Here is a 16788-nt window from a genome sequence, read left to right as displayed (position 1 = left end):
AACCACAGTTTGATACATATATGTATAACGTATGTAATTATTTAATCACAAGGATTACCTTAGCTCAATGGTCACCGTCTCACTCTTGAGGATTCGACCCCTGGTCTTCTCGATAGAAGAGTGGGATAATGACCACTGAGCTAAGTAGCACTATTGATTAAACAATCATACATTATACATATATCAAACCACAGTTAAATCGTAAAATTTCCGAACGGCACGGTGAATTTTGCACTTAGTTCCTTGCCACCCTTACAGAGGGCGAAAAGAGCATCATTGCAAAATTTGCTGTGTCGTCGTTTCCGACCGTTGCTCGCGAAGTTCAATTGGTCAGAGCACCGCCCTGTCAAGGCAGAAGCTGCGGGTTCGAGCCCGGTCATTTGCCACGTCACCTTTCCGTCCTCCTAGAGGACGGCAGGAGGTTAGTTTTATGATTTTTGAAATATAAAATTAAATTTGTAAATTATTTAAGAAATAAAATTAAAAGTTCAAAAAATTCCCGTTGAATTTTTGTTTCGAGCGGGAGGACCAGGCCAGAGAGATAGCGGGCGCCCACGGACTTGAGCTTTCCTTTTTGTTTCGAGCGGCAGGGCGCCCACGGGCTAGAAATCCGGGGTAATCCGGCCGTGGCAAGTGGCAACAGAGGACGGCCCATCACGCGGCCAGCCGCCGACAGGGTCACATGGGCCATAAAGCAGAATTACTTGGAGGCCCGTACGAAGGTAATCTCGCAATTAGTCCCTCTCCCTCCCTGGCCACGAATGCAAATGCTAATGTCTCATAATTCGACAACAGGACCACAGTCTCGTCTTTTCACTTATATTTATACTTATTTATTAAAAACTTTAATTTTTAATCATAAACTAAAAGTCAATTTTAAAGTTTTCTATCCTAGTATATTTTTCGTCTTCGCTTTTATATTACTAACTACATGTATATATAGCTTTTACTTATAAATTATTTTATGTTTCTTTTGTATTTTTCTAAGTGGTGGAAAGATGACCCGTAGTATATATGAGTATCGTACGGTATTATTTTTATCGCTTGGCGACAAATTGCCTGTTTGAGTTGCATTTTTAAGAATGCAAGAATTCCGTAGATAAACTTTTTTTAATCACAAAAGTGCTGCCCGTTCGCGTGGCATCCGCAGGTGATGCCATGAATCTGGACGGGATTGTTCAAGAATCATGTCAGTAGACACAACTTGCTGTCGACTGCATCAGCACTTACCTCACGTTCATGCGGCGCTAGGTCATCATCGGCATCCATGTCGCGTCACCAGAACAACAGTGGAGTATTATCGGCTCTAACAAAATGAAATGATAAGAAGCTACTTCTCCCTGCAGCCCTACTCCAAATGTCAAAAGAAAAAAAAATTCTTATAATCGGAAAAGAAAACTAAGAAGAACAATAAAACACCAAAATATCTTACGTTTTCCGAGAAAAGGTTTCAATTTGCAAGCCAAGTGTGATATGATCATAGGAAGGTAGATATTAATTTATTCCGAAATAAAGTTTAAAATTTAGAAATTCTGTAATAGGGAAGTACCTAAAACAATAGCTCTGCTAAGGTCACTCCCCAAGTCAAGCATGAAGGAGCATAATGAAGGCGCACCTGTGGAAGCCAGCGATTCCGTGCGGTGGCAACGACATGACCTGCGAGTGTCTCTTTCATCGATATAGCAACGATACCACATGAGTTTTCTTAGGCCGACCTTATATAACCAGATGCGCCTTCAAAATTTTCATAACATCATGAACTCAATAGGCATATATAAAATTTACTCAATGTATGACACAAGTAAGTAATTAATAGTATATAATATATTATAACTCCGTTAAAACCAATAATTTGGTCTAGAAGTTACAAAATACAACAGAAGTAGCTTAAGAGCAAAGCTAATATATAGCCAATGAGCTGGTTATAAGACTTTTTATAGTCTTTTTTATTCACTCATATATTAGTTAGCTCTTTATCATTAATACATGATTCACATGTCTCTCACAGAGTTGATTAGTTCTGATGTCCGAGCTAGATATAAGCTTATAGCACTCTTTTCTCCTCTTTTCTCTCTCCTCTCTCCTCCATATTAACATTTAGCTAACTTATAGTGTGCTATTATATTTCTCTAACGGAACATGCCTGTGTAGTGGTTTTGGACCCGATTTAAAATATATTCGACATGCAGCTAGTGCTACTGACATGTGGGTCTCATATATTTAGGCCCACATGTCAGTGACACCTATTGTATGGATAGGGATCTCATATCGGTTTTGATACCCTTGTCTGTACCAATTTTTTTAAACAAAATGAGATGTGCATTATCTAGAAAATATTAGTTGTGCGTGCATTTTTTTTCTTTTCAAACTTTTGACCTGCAAATATTTTCATAAGGTCTATACTGGCAATAGCACGAACGGTTTCTTTCCAACGAAGATAGGCCGATTCTTTAATTGTATTTTATTTTAACGGATTAGCTTTTAGATCATTAAAAACACATATATAAATTTTTTTTTATAAATTATATTTTATTTGTAAAATATGATATTTGATTATTCACGTAATAAGCAAGAAGATGGATAACTTAGTCGCGAGAGCCAATCGACTGACACGAATTCGTGAATAGTTCAACGGAACGTTCTATGGAATCGAAACAATCTTCTTATCTGACAACGATACAACTCCACTCATCACAGCAATCTCACTGATTTAGGGTGTGTTTAGGCAGCGTTTAGTTTGCAAAAAGTTTTGGCAAAAACATCACATAAAATCTTTGAACACACATTTAAAATATTAAACGCAGTCTAATTACAAAATAAATTTCAAATTCCACCTAGAAACCGCGAGATGAATCTTTTGAGTCTAATTAATCCGGCATTATCACATATTGGTTACTATAGCACTTGTGACTAATCATGATCTATTTATGCTCAAAAGATTCGTCTTACGATTTCTCGCATAACTATATAATTAGTTTTTTTATTTTATCTATATTTAATGCTCTATTTATATATTTAAAGATTTGATATGATGTTTTTAAAAACTAAATAGGGCCTTGTTTCGTCTGGAACACGCTAAAAATTTTTAGCACCTATAATGTCCGAGCCGTTTGAATGTTGCTCCAAGTTGTTTGGCTTACTTCAGTGCAATGACGACCACGACGAAAACTTCTCCCCAAAGCTGCTCGACTGTTAACCCAATTAGCCAGGACGAATTGCTGATGAAACTGACGCTATACAGTAAGACAGAACTTGACGTAAGGCCGAGTTTGAGTGTTTGACTCGAATCAGATCAGGCCAGGACGGAACAAGAGTCCGCGACCCGGTTAGCCAGAGCAGTCGGGGAGGTTTCAAAATTTCGAACGCGACCCAGTCGTGCCTTGATTTTAAAATGCTACTCGTTTCATAACGTAAGATATTTGACTTTTTTTTCTTATAATATTTAACCATTCGTCTTATTTAAAAGTAGTTGTTTACACATATTGGCATTTGTCTCGTTTCAGAAATAAAGTACTCGTTGTTTTGATTTTTTTAAAAACAGACAACACATTTGTAAATGCAAAATATTTTTTATATACATATTTTAGCGATTTTAAAGTAAATATGGAGAAATAAATAATAAAATACCTCAAAATTAACTCTAAATTTTAGATTAAAAAATTAAATTTTGCTTTATAAGTATAAACATAAGAGAAAAGATAATAACGAGAAAACGAACAAAATTGTTGTTTTCCAGATCAGCAGCAATACAAGTATACAACAGAGCACTAGAGCAGCACGTATAGCCTATGGGCCACCTGGACAAAGCACGTATGGCCCACTGGACAGTGGAGGAGAAGTCCAACTCCAAGTCTCTCGCCTGCCATTTATGCGAGGCGATCCCGACCGTCCGTCGCCGGCCGAACCAACGGCCACGCCGGCGTGCAGCTGCTATATATTGCACTGAGCGTCGAGCAAGCAGTGTCGACTCACACACACACACTACTCCTCCCGGTCCCTCCCCCACGCTTTCGGCACATTCCAGTCTCGTCGCCATCTCCGGGAGGGGGAGGGAGGGGAGGGAGCGATGGGCTCGCCGGCGGGTCATGGCTCCGGCGCGGAGAGGGACATCGACGACCTCCCGCGGAACGACGCCAACTACACGGCGCTGACGCCGCTCTGGTTCCTGGAGCGCGCCGCCGTGGTCCACCCGGACAGGGCCGCGGTGGTGCACGGCCCGGTGAGGCACACCTGGGCGGAGACCTACCGCCGGTGCCGCCGCCTCGCCTCCGCCCTCGCTCAACGATCCGTCGGCCCCGGAAGCACGGTAAATTTCTCTCTCTGTTCTGTTTTTTTTTTCTGACGAACCCAGTCAGCACGGTAAATTTATCCCTTTTAGAGAAAAAAACCGAATATTTCTTTCTTTGTCCTTTCGTATTTTCTCTCTGAGGTGTATATATAGCTTAGGCCGTGTGTTCGGGGCAACGAGAGTAAGTTAACTTAAATGCCACGGAAAACATAAAAGATGATTAGTATATGATTAATTAATTATTAATTATTAAAAAAATATAAAATATATTAATTTAATTTTTAAAATAATTTTTCTATATAAATAATTTATAAAAAATACACGTTTAGCCGGGAAGCATGCCCGCCGAAAACGTTCTGTTTCATCTTGGCCGAACGCGTCCCCCCATTATCCGGAAATATTAGCTTAGGCAGAGTCGTGGAGCCTGTGTGTGGGATGATTTGATCTGATCATTTCATCTTTATGGAATGGACCCTACCAACTACCATCATCGACGATTGAAAGGAACCTGTCTAGTTTTCTCGATCTCATTCCTTCGTACGGGGGCTGAGACTCCGGTGTATTCTTCTGATATTTAATTCGCGTTTAATTTGTATTTTTAATCTATTTTTATCGGATAGATGTAATTAAATTACATTATCAAAATATTAGGTGTATTAAAAATTTAAAGGGTTAATATTGTTCTTTTTTATCTTTACTGTAAAAAGTAATAAAATTACAAAATACTACTAATCAATAATTAATAAAATATCAAAATATCTTTTTAGATAAGATTAGTTAAACTACCGGTTAGAAGTGAGCCCTCATAACATATATGAACCCGATCGCTTAGTAAAACAAAAGGAAGAAAATTTACTACTAAATAAAGTCACGATCCACTTATTTTTTTCAAAGATTTTTTAGCTACCGTTTTTGTAATTTACTAGTAAATAAAGTCACGATCCACTTATTTTTTCAAAGATTTTTTAGCTACCGTTTTTGTCTGTATATATAGCTGGACTATTATATTATATATACGATCCATGCCACTATCGTGATAAAAATTTGGTGGAGTGGTGGAATCTGATATCACCGATGCTGTAAACTGCTTATAATAATAAGCAGGGTGGCCTTTTGTTTTCCAACGAAATGGAACAGGGGATCCTCTTAGTTTACTAAAGGGGAAAACAGAAGAAAAGTCACGCTTTTTGCTCCAAGAACCCTCATTCCATGAACATCCTGCTAAGTCTCCGTTGATAACGATCACTTCGACGTTTACTCCAGTTAGATTGTTATCCTATCGGTGGTGTCTGGGTTTTCATCATTTCATCAGTCCACGTCATTATCACGTGGCATGCAGAAGCTTATCAATATTGCATATATTTTGTAAGTGAAGCACTGCAGTGTTCCTCATTTCTTACATGAAGGCGCTCGAAACATTGGTACTAGTTTGCTTGCCAAATAAAACACGGAACCGTCACTGTTTCTGGTCAAATAAGATAAGGCTATCGCTTTCCTTGTCGCCAATAAGGCAATAACTCTTATTATACCCGTCTCTTTTGAGAATATGAGGCGAAAAGTACTATTTTTTCATATTTAAAATAACTTAGGCTTCGTTTAGTTTGAAAAAAAAAATACAAAACATCACATCAAATATTTAGACACGTATTTAAAGTATTAAATATAGTCTAATTACAAAATAAATTTCAGATTCCGCTCGCAAACCGCGAGACGAATCTTTTGAGTCTAATTAATCCGTCATTAGCACATGTGGGTTACTGCAGCACTTATGCCTAATCATATTCCCCTCGTCTCACGATTTTCTCCATAACTATATAATTAGTTTTAGTGTTCATGTATATTTCATACTTTATTTAGATATTCAAAAATTTAATGAGATATTTTTGAAAAAAAATTTTGGCACTAAATAAGGTCTTACAATCTAATCTTTTCGTTTATGTTTAAAGCGAAAATTTAAATTTTAAAAATTAAATTGGATTTGATTTTGCCTTTATTCATCATAGTTAATTTTTTAACCTTTATTTTGAATCGCTTAAAACATTGTATAAAAGTTTTAGCTATAAATCAATTTTAATAATTAATAAGTCGTTTTGTTAGATCATGAAAACAGATCATGTGATTTTTGTTCGGTTATTAAATTATTCTTTTGCTTTGGCATGTTTAGGTTGCTGTAATAGCTCCAAACGTCCCTGCGCTTTACGAAGCTCATTTTGGCGTCCCCATGTCTGGAGCGGTGGTGAACTGTGTCAACATCCGGCTAAACGCCGACACGATTGCCTTCCTGCTCGACCACTCCGCGGCAGAGGTCGTCATGGTGGACCAGGAATTCTTCACCCTGGCCGAGGAGTCCCTCAAGATACTCGCCGAGAAGAAGAAGTGGTCGTTCAGGCCCCCGATCCTGGTCGTCGTCGGCGACCCGACCTGCGACGCGAGGTCGCTGCAGTACGCTCTGGGGAGAGGAGCGGTCGAGTACGAGGAGTTCCTGGAGACCGGCGACCCGGAGTTCAGCTGGAAGCCGCCGAGGGACGAGTGGCGGAGCATCGCGCTGGGGTACACCTCCGGCACCACCTCCAGCCCGAAGGGCGTCGTGCTGCACCACCGCGGCGCCTACGTCATGGCGCTCGGCGTCGCCATGGTGTGGGGGATGCCCGAGGGAGCCGTGTACCTGTGGACCTTGCCCATGTTCCACTGCAATGGTTGGTGCTACACCTGGGCGTTGGCTGCGCTTTGTGGAACCAACATATGTCTTCGCCAGGTACTGGTGTAGTTTCTGCTCTTTATTATGACATAACTGGCAATCAATGCCTGCATCTACTTTATTTTTTATGCCTATGCAAAGGTTAAATTTATCATTAACTAATCAACGTATTCGTCGTTTTGCTTACACGTATACGTGTTGTTAGCGATGAAAAAATAAATTCTGTAAATTAATATACGATAAACTACTCTAAAATAAACTTAAAATTTATTTTTTGCTTATGATTGTAAGCTATTATGAAAACGATGAGAGATAGTTTGGCAGTGTACATCTGGTCTAAAGGTAAAGGTCGGGTTTTTGATCTATTTTTTCTCTAGAAAAATAATGTAATCAAAGAGATGTGACTGCACAATCCCAAAAATGAACCGTGTGCTTTGCAGGTGAGCCCAAAGGCTATATACTCGGGCATAGTAAACCATGGAGTAACACACATGTGCGCTGCGCCGGTCGTGTTCAACAACCTCATCAATGCTCCGGCGAGCGAAACCTTCCTGCCGCTCCCCCGCGTCGTCAACATCATGGTGGCCGGAGCCGCCCCGACGCCGTCCCTGCTCGCCGCGCTGTCGGTCCGGGGCTTCCGTGTCACCCACACGTACGGCCTGTCGGAGACGTACGGCCCGTCGACGGTGTGCGCGTGGAAGCCGGAGTGGGACAGCCTGCCGCTGGAGGAGCGGTCCAAGCTGCACTGCCGGCAGGGCGTGAGGTACACCGCGCTGGAGGGCCTCGACGTGGTGGACCCGAAGACGATGGCGCCCATGCCGGCCGACGGGAAGTCCTACGGGGAGATCGTGATGCGCGGCAACGCCGTGATGAAGGGGTACCTGAAGAACCCCAAGGCGAACGCGGAGGCGTTCGCCGGCGGGTGGTACCACTCCGGCGACCTGGGCGTGAAGCACCCCGACGGGTACATCGAGGTGAAGGACCGGATGAAGGACATCATCATCTCCGGCGGGGAGAACATCAGCAGCCTGGAGGTGGAGAAGGTGCTGTACGCGCACCCGGCGGTGCTGGAGGCGTCGGTAGTGGCCAGGGCCGACGAGCAGTGGGGGGAGTCGCCGTGCGCGTTCGTGACGCTCAAGGAAGGCGCCGACAGCTCCGACGAGGCGGCGGTGGCCAGCGACATCATGCGGTTCTGCCGGGACAGGATGCCGGGGTACTGGGTTCCCAAGTCGGTGGTGTTCGGGCCGCTGCCCAAGACGGCGACGGGGAAGATCAAGAAGCACGAGCTGAGGACCAAGGCCAAGGAGCTCGGCCCCGTCAAGAAGAGCCGGATGTGATGTGAGCCTCTGCACCCTGGTCGCCGTCGTGTTCTTCAGATAAAAAGGCTGGATTGCATCATGCTGTTGTAAACCTGTTCCGTCAAACTTGCCCGCGCTGGCGGTGACCGGGAGCGAGAATAATGCGACGAGTCCGATCAATTGAGCATATTACTCCATACTTGCTACTAGTATACGTGCCAAAAACGAGGCTTTCGTTGTGCTGTGCGTGCTGATGTGCACTTGACCTGACTAGAGTTAGGGGCGGGATCGAAGCGAGGTGACCCGGTCGGGCGAACGAAAGTCGCCACCAACCGGCTGCAAGAACGCAAGTTGCTCGGATAGTCAAGTTGGATTTGCTGGCGTGATTGACCCTCCCTGTAGGCGTGGTGGCGTGACGAGTTGACGGTACTGCTCGGCCTTGGCAGCGGGCAGCGGCGGTCGCCGGCCGCAGCTTGATGGCGTAGAATTTGCGGTTTCGTGGATGCGGGGTCGCTTGCTCGTTTCTCCGAAATACAGATAAAAAATACTCCCTCCGTCTCCGTCAATAAACGTTTTGACGTTTTTAATTTTTTATACACGTTTAACCATTCGGCTTATTTAAATTATTTTATAAAATATGTAAAGCTGTATATATGCATAAAAAGTATACTTAATGATAAATAAAAAAATATAAAAATAATTAATAATTATGTAATTTTTTGAATAAGACGAATGGTCAAATATGAATAAAAAATCAATGGCATTAAACCTTTAGGAACGAAGGGAGTATATACACTCTCCGTCCCTCCTTCTGTCCCTAAATGTTTGACGACATTGACTTTTTTATACATATTTAACCGTTTGTTTTATTATTTTTAAATATGTAAAGCTATATCTATGCATAAAAGTATATTTAACAATAAATGAAATAATATAATAATAATTAATAATTATGTAAATGTTTTGAATAAGACGAACGATCAATATGTGTTAAAAAGTCAATGATGTCAAATATTTAGAAACGGAGGAAGTAATATTTAATGTTTATAATAAAATTAAGTTAACTTATAAGATTGCTACCATCGATAGTTTCTTAAATATTAGTTTAAATACACATTATTCTTTTTAAAAAATACTATCATAATATCGTAAACTTATTAGATTTTATAATTTTGTGATAACAATAAATTACTTATTGTAATTTTAGAACTTAGAAGTGTGATAAAATCTTATCTTAAATAATAAATATTTTTTACCAAAGGGTAATGCGTTGTGGCGGAAAAACTAAAATTGTGATATCCGGTAGAAATAGCACTGTTATTCAAAATTACAACAAAAAATTATATGAGGAACTTACGATGATCCTTAGCGTTCGAAGAGCCAGACCTCGATGCTAGCTTTATGCACCAAACTAGATTCAATTAGTTCACATCAACTACAAGGGGGAACTTAGGAGAAAAACATGAAGAATTTTCCGATCCACTTCCCATCCGGAGGAATCGGAGAAGAAATTCTGCCGCCGCGACGGCGAAAATCACAGGAAAAAAATCAAATAAAATCATTAGGAGAAGATGAACTTTAAGAATTATATAATTTAGTGTATCAAAAACAAATTTGTTTATTCATTGCACCCAAAAGGTTCACAGCAAGTCAGTTAAATATGTTTTCTTAAGCCATGTCCAAACTCACTTCTAGTAAGGATATGGCATGTGCATAAGTTGGAGAAGTTCACCGATATGTCAAGCCGATGCACTCACTGTTCCTTGATGAACAATTTGGTGTGGTATAAATCATAAGGTCATGTTCGAGCAAAATATAGACAATTGACTTTTTCACATAAACAATAAGAATCTATTTTATAATGGTGCGTGTAAAGGTAGAATCAAATATAGTTTCTTAATTAATATAACAAATATGCCAGGAGTCTACTCTCATATAGTAAAATTTCTTTTAATAAATACGAAGAGTCGACTCTAGGTCGTTATTATATGTAACAATGACTTTTCTCTCTCCTTCTCTTTTTTTTCGGTCATGTCACCAAATTTGCTTGCGTGATGAGAAAGAGTCAGTCAATAAATTTGTATGGTCCTAACAAGGTTAAGGTATTCTTACATGCTTGGTTAAAAATTGAACTTGAAAATTCCTAGAACAAATATGAATTGAAATATTTACAATGTTTATATTTGAAACAAAAACAAATACTCCCTCCGTCCCTAAATTTTTGACGCCGTTGACTTTTTTATCCACGTTTGACTATTCGTCTTATTTTAAAATTTTACATAATTATTAATTATTTTTATATCATTTTATTCATGGTTAAATATACTTTTATGCATATATAGCTTTACATATTTAAAAAAATGAATAAGACGAATAGTCAAACATGGATAAAAAAAAATCAACGACGTCAAACATTTAGGGACGGAGGTAGTATATTTTCTACTTTTCTCAATAGTTTGAATTTGGATATTGAGATATTAGTCGCAAATTGGAGAACGATTTGAAAGACAGAACTTGAGACTTTTAAGTATATTCGAAATTAGTGATAGACAACATTTTTCTTACGAACTCAAGTTTTGTAGTTACAATCTAATTCCGTACCGAAAGCATTGTTTTAGTACTTACCAAGCAAACATCGCTTTACTTATGGTAGGCGTAATAATATTGTTTTGTTCCCTTCCAACAAGATAAGAGAAGTATCAACCGTTAGATTAGTGTCTAACAAAGGTTCCAAACAAACTTAGAAGTGCTGTAGTTTATTCTTATAACTATTCAGATGATCTACACTAAAGGACCGGATATGCTTAAGTGTTTAAAGAGTCCAAAATACAATTTACTTACGAGTATAATATCTTTCGGGTGTCAAATCTTTTAATACAGCTGCTTGATATTCTATTTTGTTCTGATCGCGCGCCCGCAATTCTTGTTGCGTATCATGCTCTCATCTAGCCTGGATCCCTGTATTTACTCGGAGGTGATGTTGAGGTTGGAATTAACAGCGCACACAAAACGAGAAACATCATTAGCATATGATTAATTAAGTATTAGTTATTATAAACTATGAAAATAGATTAATCTGATTTTTAAAGCAACTTTTATATAAACATTTTTAGCAAAAGATGCACCGTTTAATGGTTTGGGAGACGTACGCGCGAAAAAAGGAAGTTATTAGATCGGACATACCCGAGCAAATGTATTTCATAGGGATAAAACTCATCTCTCATCTAATGAAACTCTCTTATTTAATAAACAATTTTACTGATGTGACATATTTAATATGTATGACATCTCTATAAAACATACATTGAGATAGACCTAATTGCGTTCTTCTTCACGCACTACTGCAACAAGACACGAGGATAAAATGCAAGCACCCGGTGACAAGTCACACCCACGCGTACCGTTGGAAACCTGGAAGTTGGAATTTCATCGATCCCAGCATGCGGTACGGTGGCATGCAAATCGTGGATCACGCACGGGTGGGCATGGGCCTATGCATGGCTTCGCTTCTCCCATCAGAAATGATCCGCCGGCCGATAGAAGGAGAGGGAAAAAGAATACATTTCTCGCTGGCGACCCACCGGCACCAGCCACCAGGCCACGAGTGCACCACCCGCGAGCTGCCGGCCGCCGTGTGGCCACTAGAAATAAGAAAAAGAAAAACACTCGCAAAAATCCATCCCCGCCACGGCCACCCGCTCCTCATCGCCCCACCCCGCCGCCACGCCGGGGGAGTAATAAAAACCAAAGTGTGGCGCCTCCCATTCGTCCGGCTCCCCGTCCCCGGTGCCAAGTCAAAGCCAGCCAGCCAGCCACGCGAGGAGGTAGAGAGAGGGGGCGCATCGCGGCGGCGGCGGATATGGCGGCGGAGAGGGACATCGACGACCTGCCGCGGGGCGCCGCCAACTACACGGCGCTCACGCCGCTCTGGTTCCTGGAGCGCGCCGCGCTGGCGCACCCCGCCCGGGCGTCCGTCGTGCACGGCCCCGTGCGCTACACCTGGGCCGACACCTACCGCCGCTGCCGCCGCCTCGCCTCCGCCCTCGCTCGCCGGTCCGTCGGGCACGGGACCACGGTACGCCGTACTCTCCCATTCTCCGATTTCTTCACTGCTCCTTCTCATTGTTACTGTATACTGTACTGTTCCCCTGGTATCCTGGAGATGGCGATGTCAAACACCCCCAAAAAAAACGGGAGTGGTAACAGTAAAACGTTCGTTTTTTCCGATACCCTTTTCCTTTGCGAACACACACACAAAATCTTTGCCTGTCAATATATATTACGGATTAGAAGTGAACAAAATCAGTTTCGAGGCTCGAACGTTCGGAGTACCCCTGCTACTGTCAGAAAATGTTCGACTACTTAATTATGCTGATAAACTGCTCATTCAATTCCTGGATTATTTGTAACAGAGGGCAGTTGTGCTCCATGTCACTGCAGCATCTATTTCTCAAGATCTGCCTATTGACGAAGCCTTCGTCGATCTGAAAGACTGAAATCATGTACAAACATACCTTTTATATGAAGGCTAATTAGGCCATTATCCTGGCAGCTTGGAGCATTTAGATTAACATAAGTAACATGATTTTTCAAATATGATAACTTTGACGGTTGGAACTTGGAAGTCTATTCTTAAACATGAGTTTTCCATGATTATCCATAGGACAAAGAAAAAAAATATGGTTTCATAACTTAGCATAAGGTACCCACAAATTTTCAATATCTGCATACATAATATTCATGGTAGGATCCTCACGTACTGTTTCCATTCAGGGGCAAAACAGAGGGCAGACCCATCATTTAGTTAGACTGGTAGATAGTGGATGAGTTTTATCAGTCCTCAGAGGAGTGCATCCCAACACTTGTCCTTTTTCCAACGCATGTGTTTTATGCATTTTAATTGAACAAACACATGCTAAGATTTAACATCAGTTGTTAGCAAAGTGAATTAAATGTATATCATGCTATGCCTCGATGGAAATTGAATGGTCCTATCTCTTGATGCTGATGGGAAATGGAAGCCTTCTATATCCAGTTAGAAATCCTGGATGCACATGAGAAGATCAAAACTGCCTGCTGCAAATTGCTCTTAAATTCTTACGTGCTACTACAGTACTTTCATTTTATCAATGGGTAATTGTTTGGCTTATTTAGAGAAAAAACCAAATGATATATTTGCAAATGAAAAATAATTTATGAATAAAACTTATATATATGTTCTTATTGATCTAAAAGTCAAGGTTAAAAAAAAATATGATAAAAAACCCTAAAATCTACTTCAAATTTAAGGTTGAAAATTCAAATATTGGCTTATAAACATAAGCATAAGCGAAAAGATAGGGCTACAAGTTTTGCTAGCTTAAAACCTCTGTAGTTGCGTGCACGCAATATATTGGATTAAATTTGCACTGATTATTGGTTCCTTCCATAGGTAGCTGTAATAGCTCCAAACATTCCAGCAGTATATGAGGCTCATTTTGGAGTTCCAATGGTTGGAGCAGTGGTGAACTGCGTCAACATTCGATTAAATGCTCCTACTGTTGCATTTCTCTTGGAGCACTCGTCAGCGGAAGTTGTGATGGTTGATCAGGAATTTTTCTCCCTAGCAGAGGATTCTCTGAGGATTATCGCGGAGCAAAAGAAAGGCGCTTTCAAAAAGCCACTTCTAATTGTTATTGGTGATCAAATCTGTGATCCTGCGTCCCTAAAAAGTGCTTTGAGCAAAGGAGCCATTGAGTATGAGAAGTTCTTGGAAACCGGTGATCCTGAGTTTGCCTGGAAACCACCACAGGATGAATGGAAGAGTATTGCCTTAGGTTATACTTCTGGGACGACTTCTAATCCAAAGGGCGTGGTATTGCATCACAGGGGAGCTTACCTAATGTCACTGAGTGGTGCTCTCGTATGGGGAATGAATGAAGGTGCTGTTTATTTGTGGACTTTGCCGATGTTCCACTGCAATGGCTGGTGCTATACATGGACTCTTGCTGCTCTTTGTGGAACAAGCATTTGTCTTCGTCAGGTATGCCATGCTTTTTCTAAACCATATTCTATCATTAATTCGTATGGAACATGAACACTGTAAAGCGCTATTTTGAAGTTTACTTCTATTGAATCTATATGAATAGAATATATTTGCAGAGGAAGTACAAAACCACGATCATGTCATTGGGAAATATATACTTAGATTGATATAATATCCTTTACAACATTACAAAATTACCATGATAATCAGAGGCAATGGATGCTATTTGGTAAAAGTGGATTATGATATCCAAGTATGAATACTCCCTGACAAATTAAAATCCGCCTTGATTTTACATTTACTTTGCATCTTTCAGCTTTCAACAGCATTGCAGTGAAAGGATACAATCTGTTATGTCGAAGACATATAAACTCTAAATCAAGGCCTGGTAACAAATGCATTACTGCAGTAATACCAGGATGGAATATAGGAGGATTAATTCAGTTGGTATATATATTGAAATTTTAGAGGCCACTTTGTTGTTATCTTTCTTTTCTATTGCTACGCTGTTAGGTTATGGGGGTTGTCATGTACACATACGTTCATTTATTCCTTGCTTCCTAGATAACTGAATCATGCAGACATTAGGACTAGGTGTGCTTGATGGACTAGTTTGTGATGCAGTTATAGCGTGCAAGTGTGCAACATAAATATGATGTCATAGATTAGGCTGGAGGACTTTACCCAGTTCATTACCAGATTGATGCTGGACGATAGCAATTGATTCACTAATTCTTGTGTTCATCCGCATCGCAGGTAACAGCAAAGGCCATCTTCTCGGCAATAGCCAACCAAGGCGTGACCCACTTCTGTGGAGCACCGGTTGTCCTCAACACCGTCGTCAACGCGCCGCCGGCTGACACCATCCTCCCACTGCCCCGGGTCGTCAACGTCATGACCGCCGGCGCCGCCCCGCCGCCCTCGGTGCTCGCGTCCATGTCGAAGCTCGGCTTCCGCATCACCCACACCTACGGCCTGTCCGAGACGTATGGCCCGTCCACGGTGTGCGCGTGGAAGCCGGAGTGGGACGACCTGCCGGACGACGAGCGCGCCCGCCTCCACGCTCGCCAGGGCATCCGCTACGTCGGCCTAGAGGGCCTCGACGTCGTGGACCCGAAGACGATGGCACCCGTCCCCGCCGACGGCTCCACCCTCGGGGAGATCGTCATGCGCGGGAACGGCGTCATGAAGGGGTACCTCAAGAACCCCAAGGCGAACGCGGAGGCGTTCGAGAACGGGTGGTTCCACTCCGGCGACCTGGGCGTGAGGCACCCCGACGGGTATGTCGAGGTGAAGGACCGGGCCAAGGACATCATCATCTCCGGCGGGGAGAACATCAGCAGCCTGGAGGTGGAGAAGGCCGTGTACCAGCACCCGGCGGTGCTGGAGGCGTCGGTCGTCGCGCGGGCCGACGAGCAGTGGGGGGAGTCGCCGTGCGCGTTCGTGACGGCCAAGGACGGCGTCGACCGCTCCGACGAGGCGGCGCTGGCCGGCGACATCATGCGGTTCTGCCGCGAGAGGCTGCCGGGTTACTGGGTGCCCAAGTCCGTCGTGTTCGGGCCGCTGCCCAAGACGGCGACGGGGAAGATCAAGAAGCACGAGCTGAGGGCCAAGGCCAAGGAGTTGGGCCCGGTCCGGAAGAGCAGGATGTGAGCCCATCTTAAGCTCTCAAGGAACACTTGTTTGTTTGTACGGAGTGCTACTGTATTTGTGGTCACCAGTTCGCCCTTGCCATGTACTTTTAGGAGAGAGTTGTAAACTGTTAGCCTCGTTCTTGTATCACCAACACGATCGATGAGTGATTGGAGCTTGAAATAATACACAAGCAGGTGAGGATTATTGCCAACTCGATGAAAAATGAAGATCAAAGGTAAGAAGTAGTGTCTGATAAACTGATAATCCTTTTCTAAAAGAACAGACTATCATTGCAATTCTGTTTCAGGTTTTCTTTCCCCTTCTGTTGGTTCGCTGTCTCAACTAACAACCTACTGGACTGCAATCTTAAGACTCACAAAGAGCACTGAGTAGTTTTTTTTTTAGGGGAAAATGAGCATTGAGTAGTTAGAACAGTACCGAAATCGACACCAATGGTACCAAATTTTATATAGAAAATAGTGATACCTCTCGTTACCTTCTTTAGGATGCGAAAAAAAGCTCGAAAAAAATGCCCGAAAATCCTCAGTTCAAAATGAACAAACTGGACAGCACTACTCTCTCCATTCCATATTATAATTTTTTTTGAGTTTTTCTATTAAGTCTTAAATTTTTAAATTTGTTAAAGTTTACATAAAAATAACAATGTTTTCAATATCTCTAGTATTAAAAAAACAAGCAATCCAACTACAACACGTTATACCGTGCAAATGGTACATGTCTTGAACCATGTAGTTTGAAAAATAGAACAACAGAAACTTGCCCCCCACACGTGAGGCAGCATGGAGGAGGGACACCGGCGCGCGAGAGAACACGGAGGAGACGA

At 42.0% G+C, this 16788-nt stretch overlaps 2 protein-coding genes across 2 annotated transcripts; both read left to right on the top strand.

Annotated features, from left to right (window-relative positions):
* Positions 1–3974: 3974 nt before the first annotated feature.
* On the top strand, positions 3975–8493 carry LOC102720964 (acetate/butyrate--CoA ligase AAE7, peroxisomal). Its single transcript, XM_006649893.3, has 3 exons — positions 3975–4306; positions 6453–7043; positions 7427–8493. Exons 1-3 carry the CDS (start codon positions 4067–4069, stop codon positions 8321–8323), a joined length of 1728 nt encoding a protein of 575 aa, XP_006649956.2. The 5' UTR covers positions 3975–4066; the 3' UTR covers positions 8324–8493.
* Positions 8494–11847: 3354 nt separating this feature from the next.
* On the top strand, positions 11848–16201 carry LOC102706996 (acetate/butyrate--CoA ligase AAE7, peroxisomal-like). The gene is made up of 3 exons (XM_006665044.3): positions 11848–12359; positions 13716–14306; positions 15066–16201. Exons 1-3 carry the CDS (start codon positions 12144–12146, stop codon positions 15960–15962), a joined length of 1704 nt encoding a protein of 567 aa, XP_006665107.2. The 5' UTR covers positions 11848–12143; the 3' UTR covers positions 15963–16201.
* The last annotated feature ends 587 nt before the right edge of the window (positions 16202–16788 follow it).

Source organism: Oryza brachyantha, chromosome 3, assembly GCF_000231095.2.
Source record: "Oryza brachyantha chromosome 3, ObraRS2, whole genome shotgun sequence".
Lineage (NCBI taxonomy): Eukaryota > Viridiplantae > Streptophyta > Magnoliopsida > Poales > Poaceae > Oryza > Oryza brachyantha.
This window is presented reverse-complemented; position numbering and strand designations above follow the sequence as displayed.

Excerpts from the sequence above, each read along its gene's own strand:
- LOC102720964 (XM_006649893.3), top strand. The coding sequence starts at position 4,067 with ATGGGCTCGCCGGCGGGTCATGGCTCCGGCGCGGAGAGGGACATCGAC. Across the intron at positions 4,307-6,452 it reads CCGTCGGCCCCGGAAGCACG|GTTGCTGTAATAGCTCCAAA; the intron begins GTAAATTTCTCT and ends TGGCATGTTTAG. Across the intron at positions 7,044-7,426 it reads CCAACATATGTCTTCGCCAG|GTGAGCCCAAAGGCTATATA; the intron begins GTACTGGTGTAG and ends TGTGCTTTGCAG.
- LOC102706996 (XM_006665044.3), top strand. The coding sequence starts at position 12,144 with ATGGCGGCGGAGAGGGACATCGACGACCTGCCGCGGGGCGCCGCCAAC. Across the intron at positions 12,360-13,715 it reads CCGTCGGGCACGGGACCACG|GTAGCTGTAATAGCTCCAAA; the intron begins GTACGCCGTACT and ends TTCCTTCCATAG. Across the intron at positions 14,307-15,065 it reads CAAGCATTTGTCTTCGTCAG|GTAACAGCAAAGGCCATCTT; the intron begins GTATGCCATGCT and ends TCCGCATCGCAG.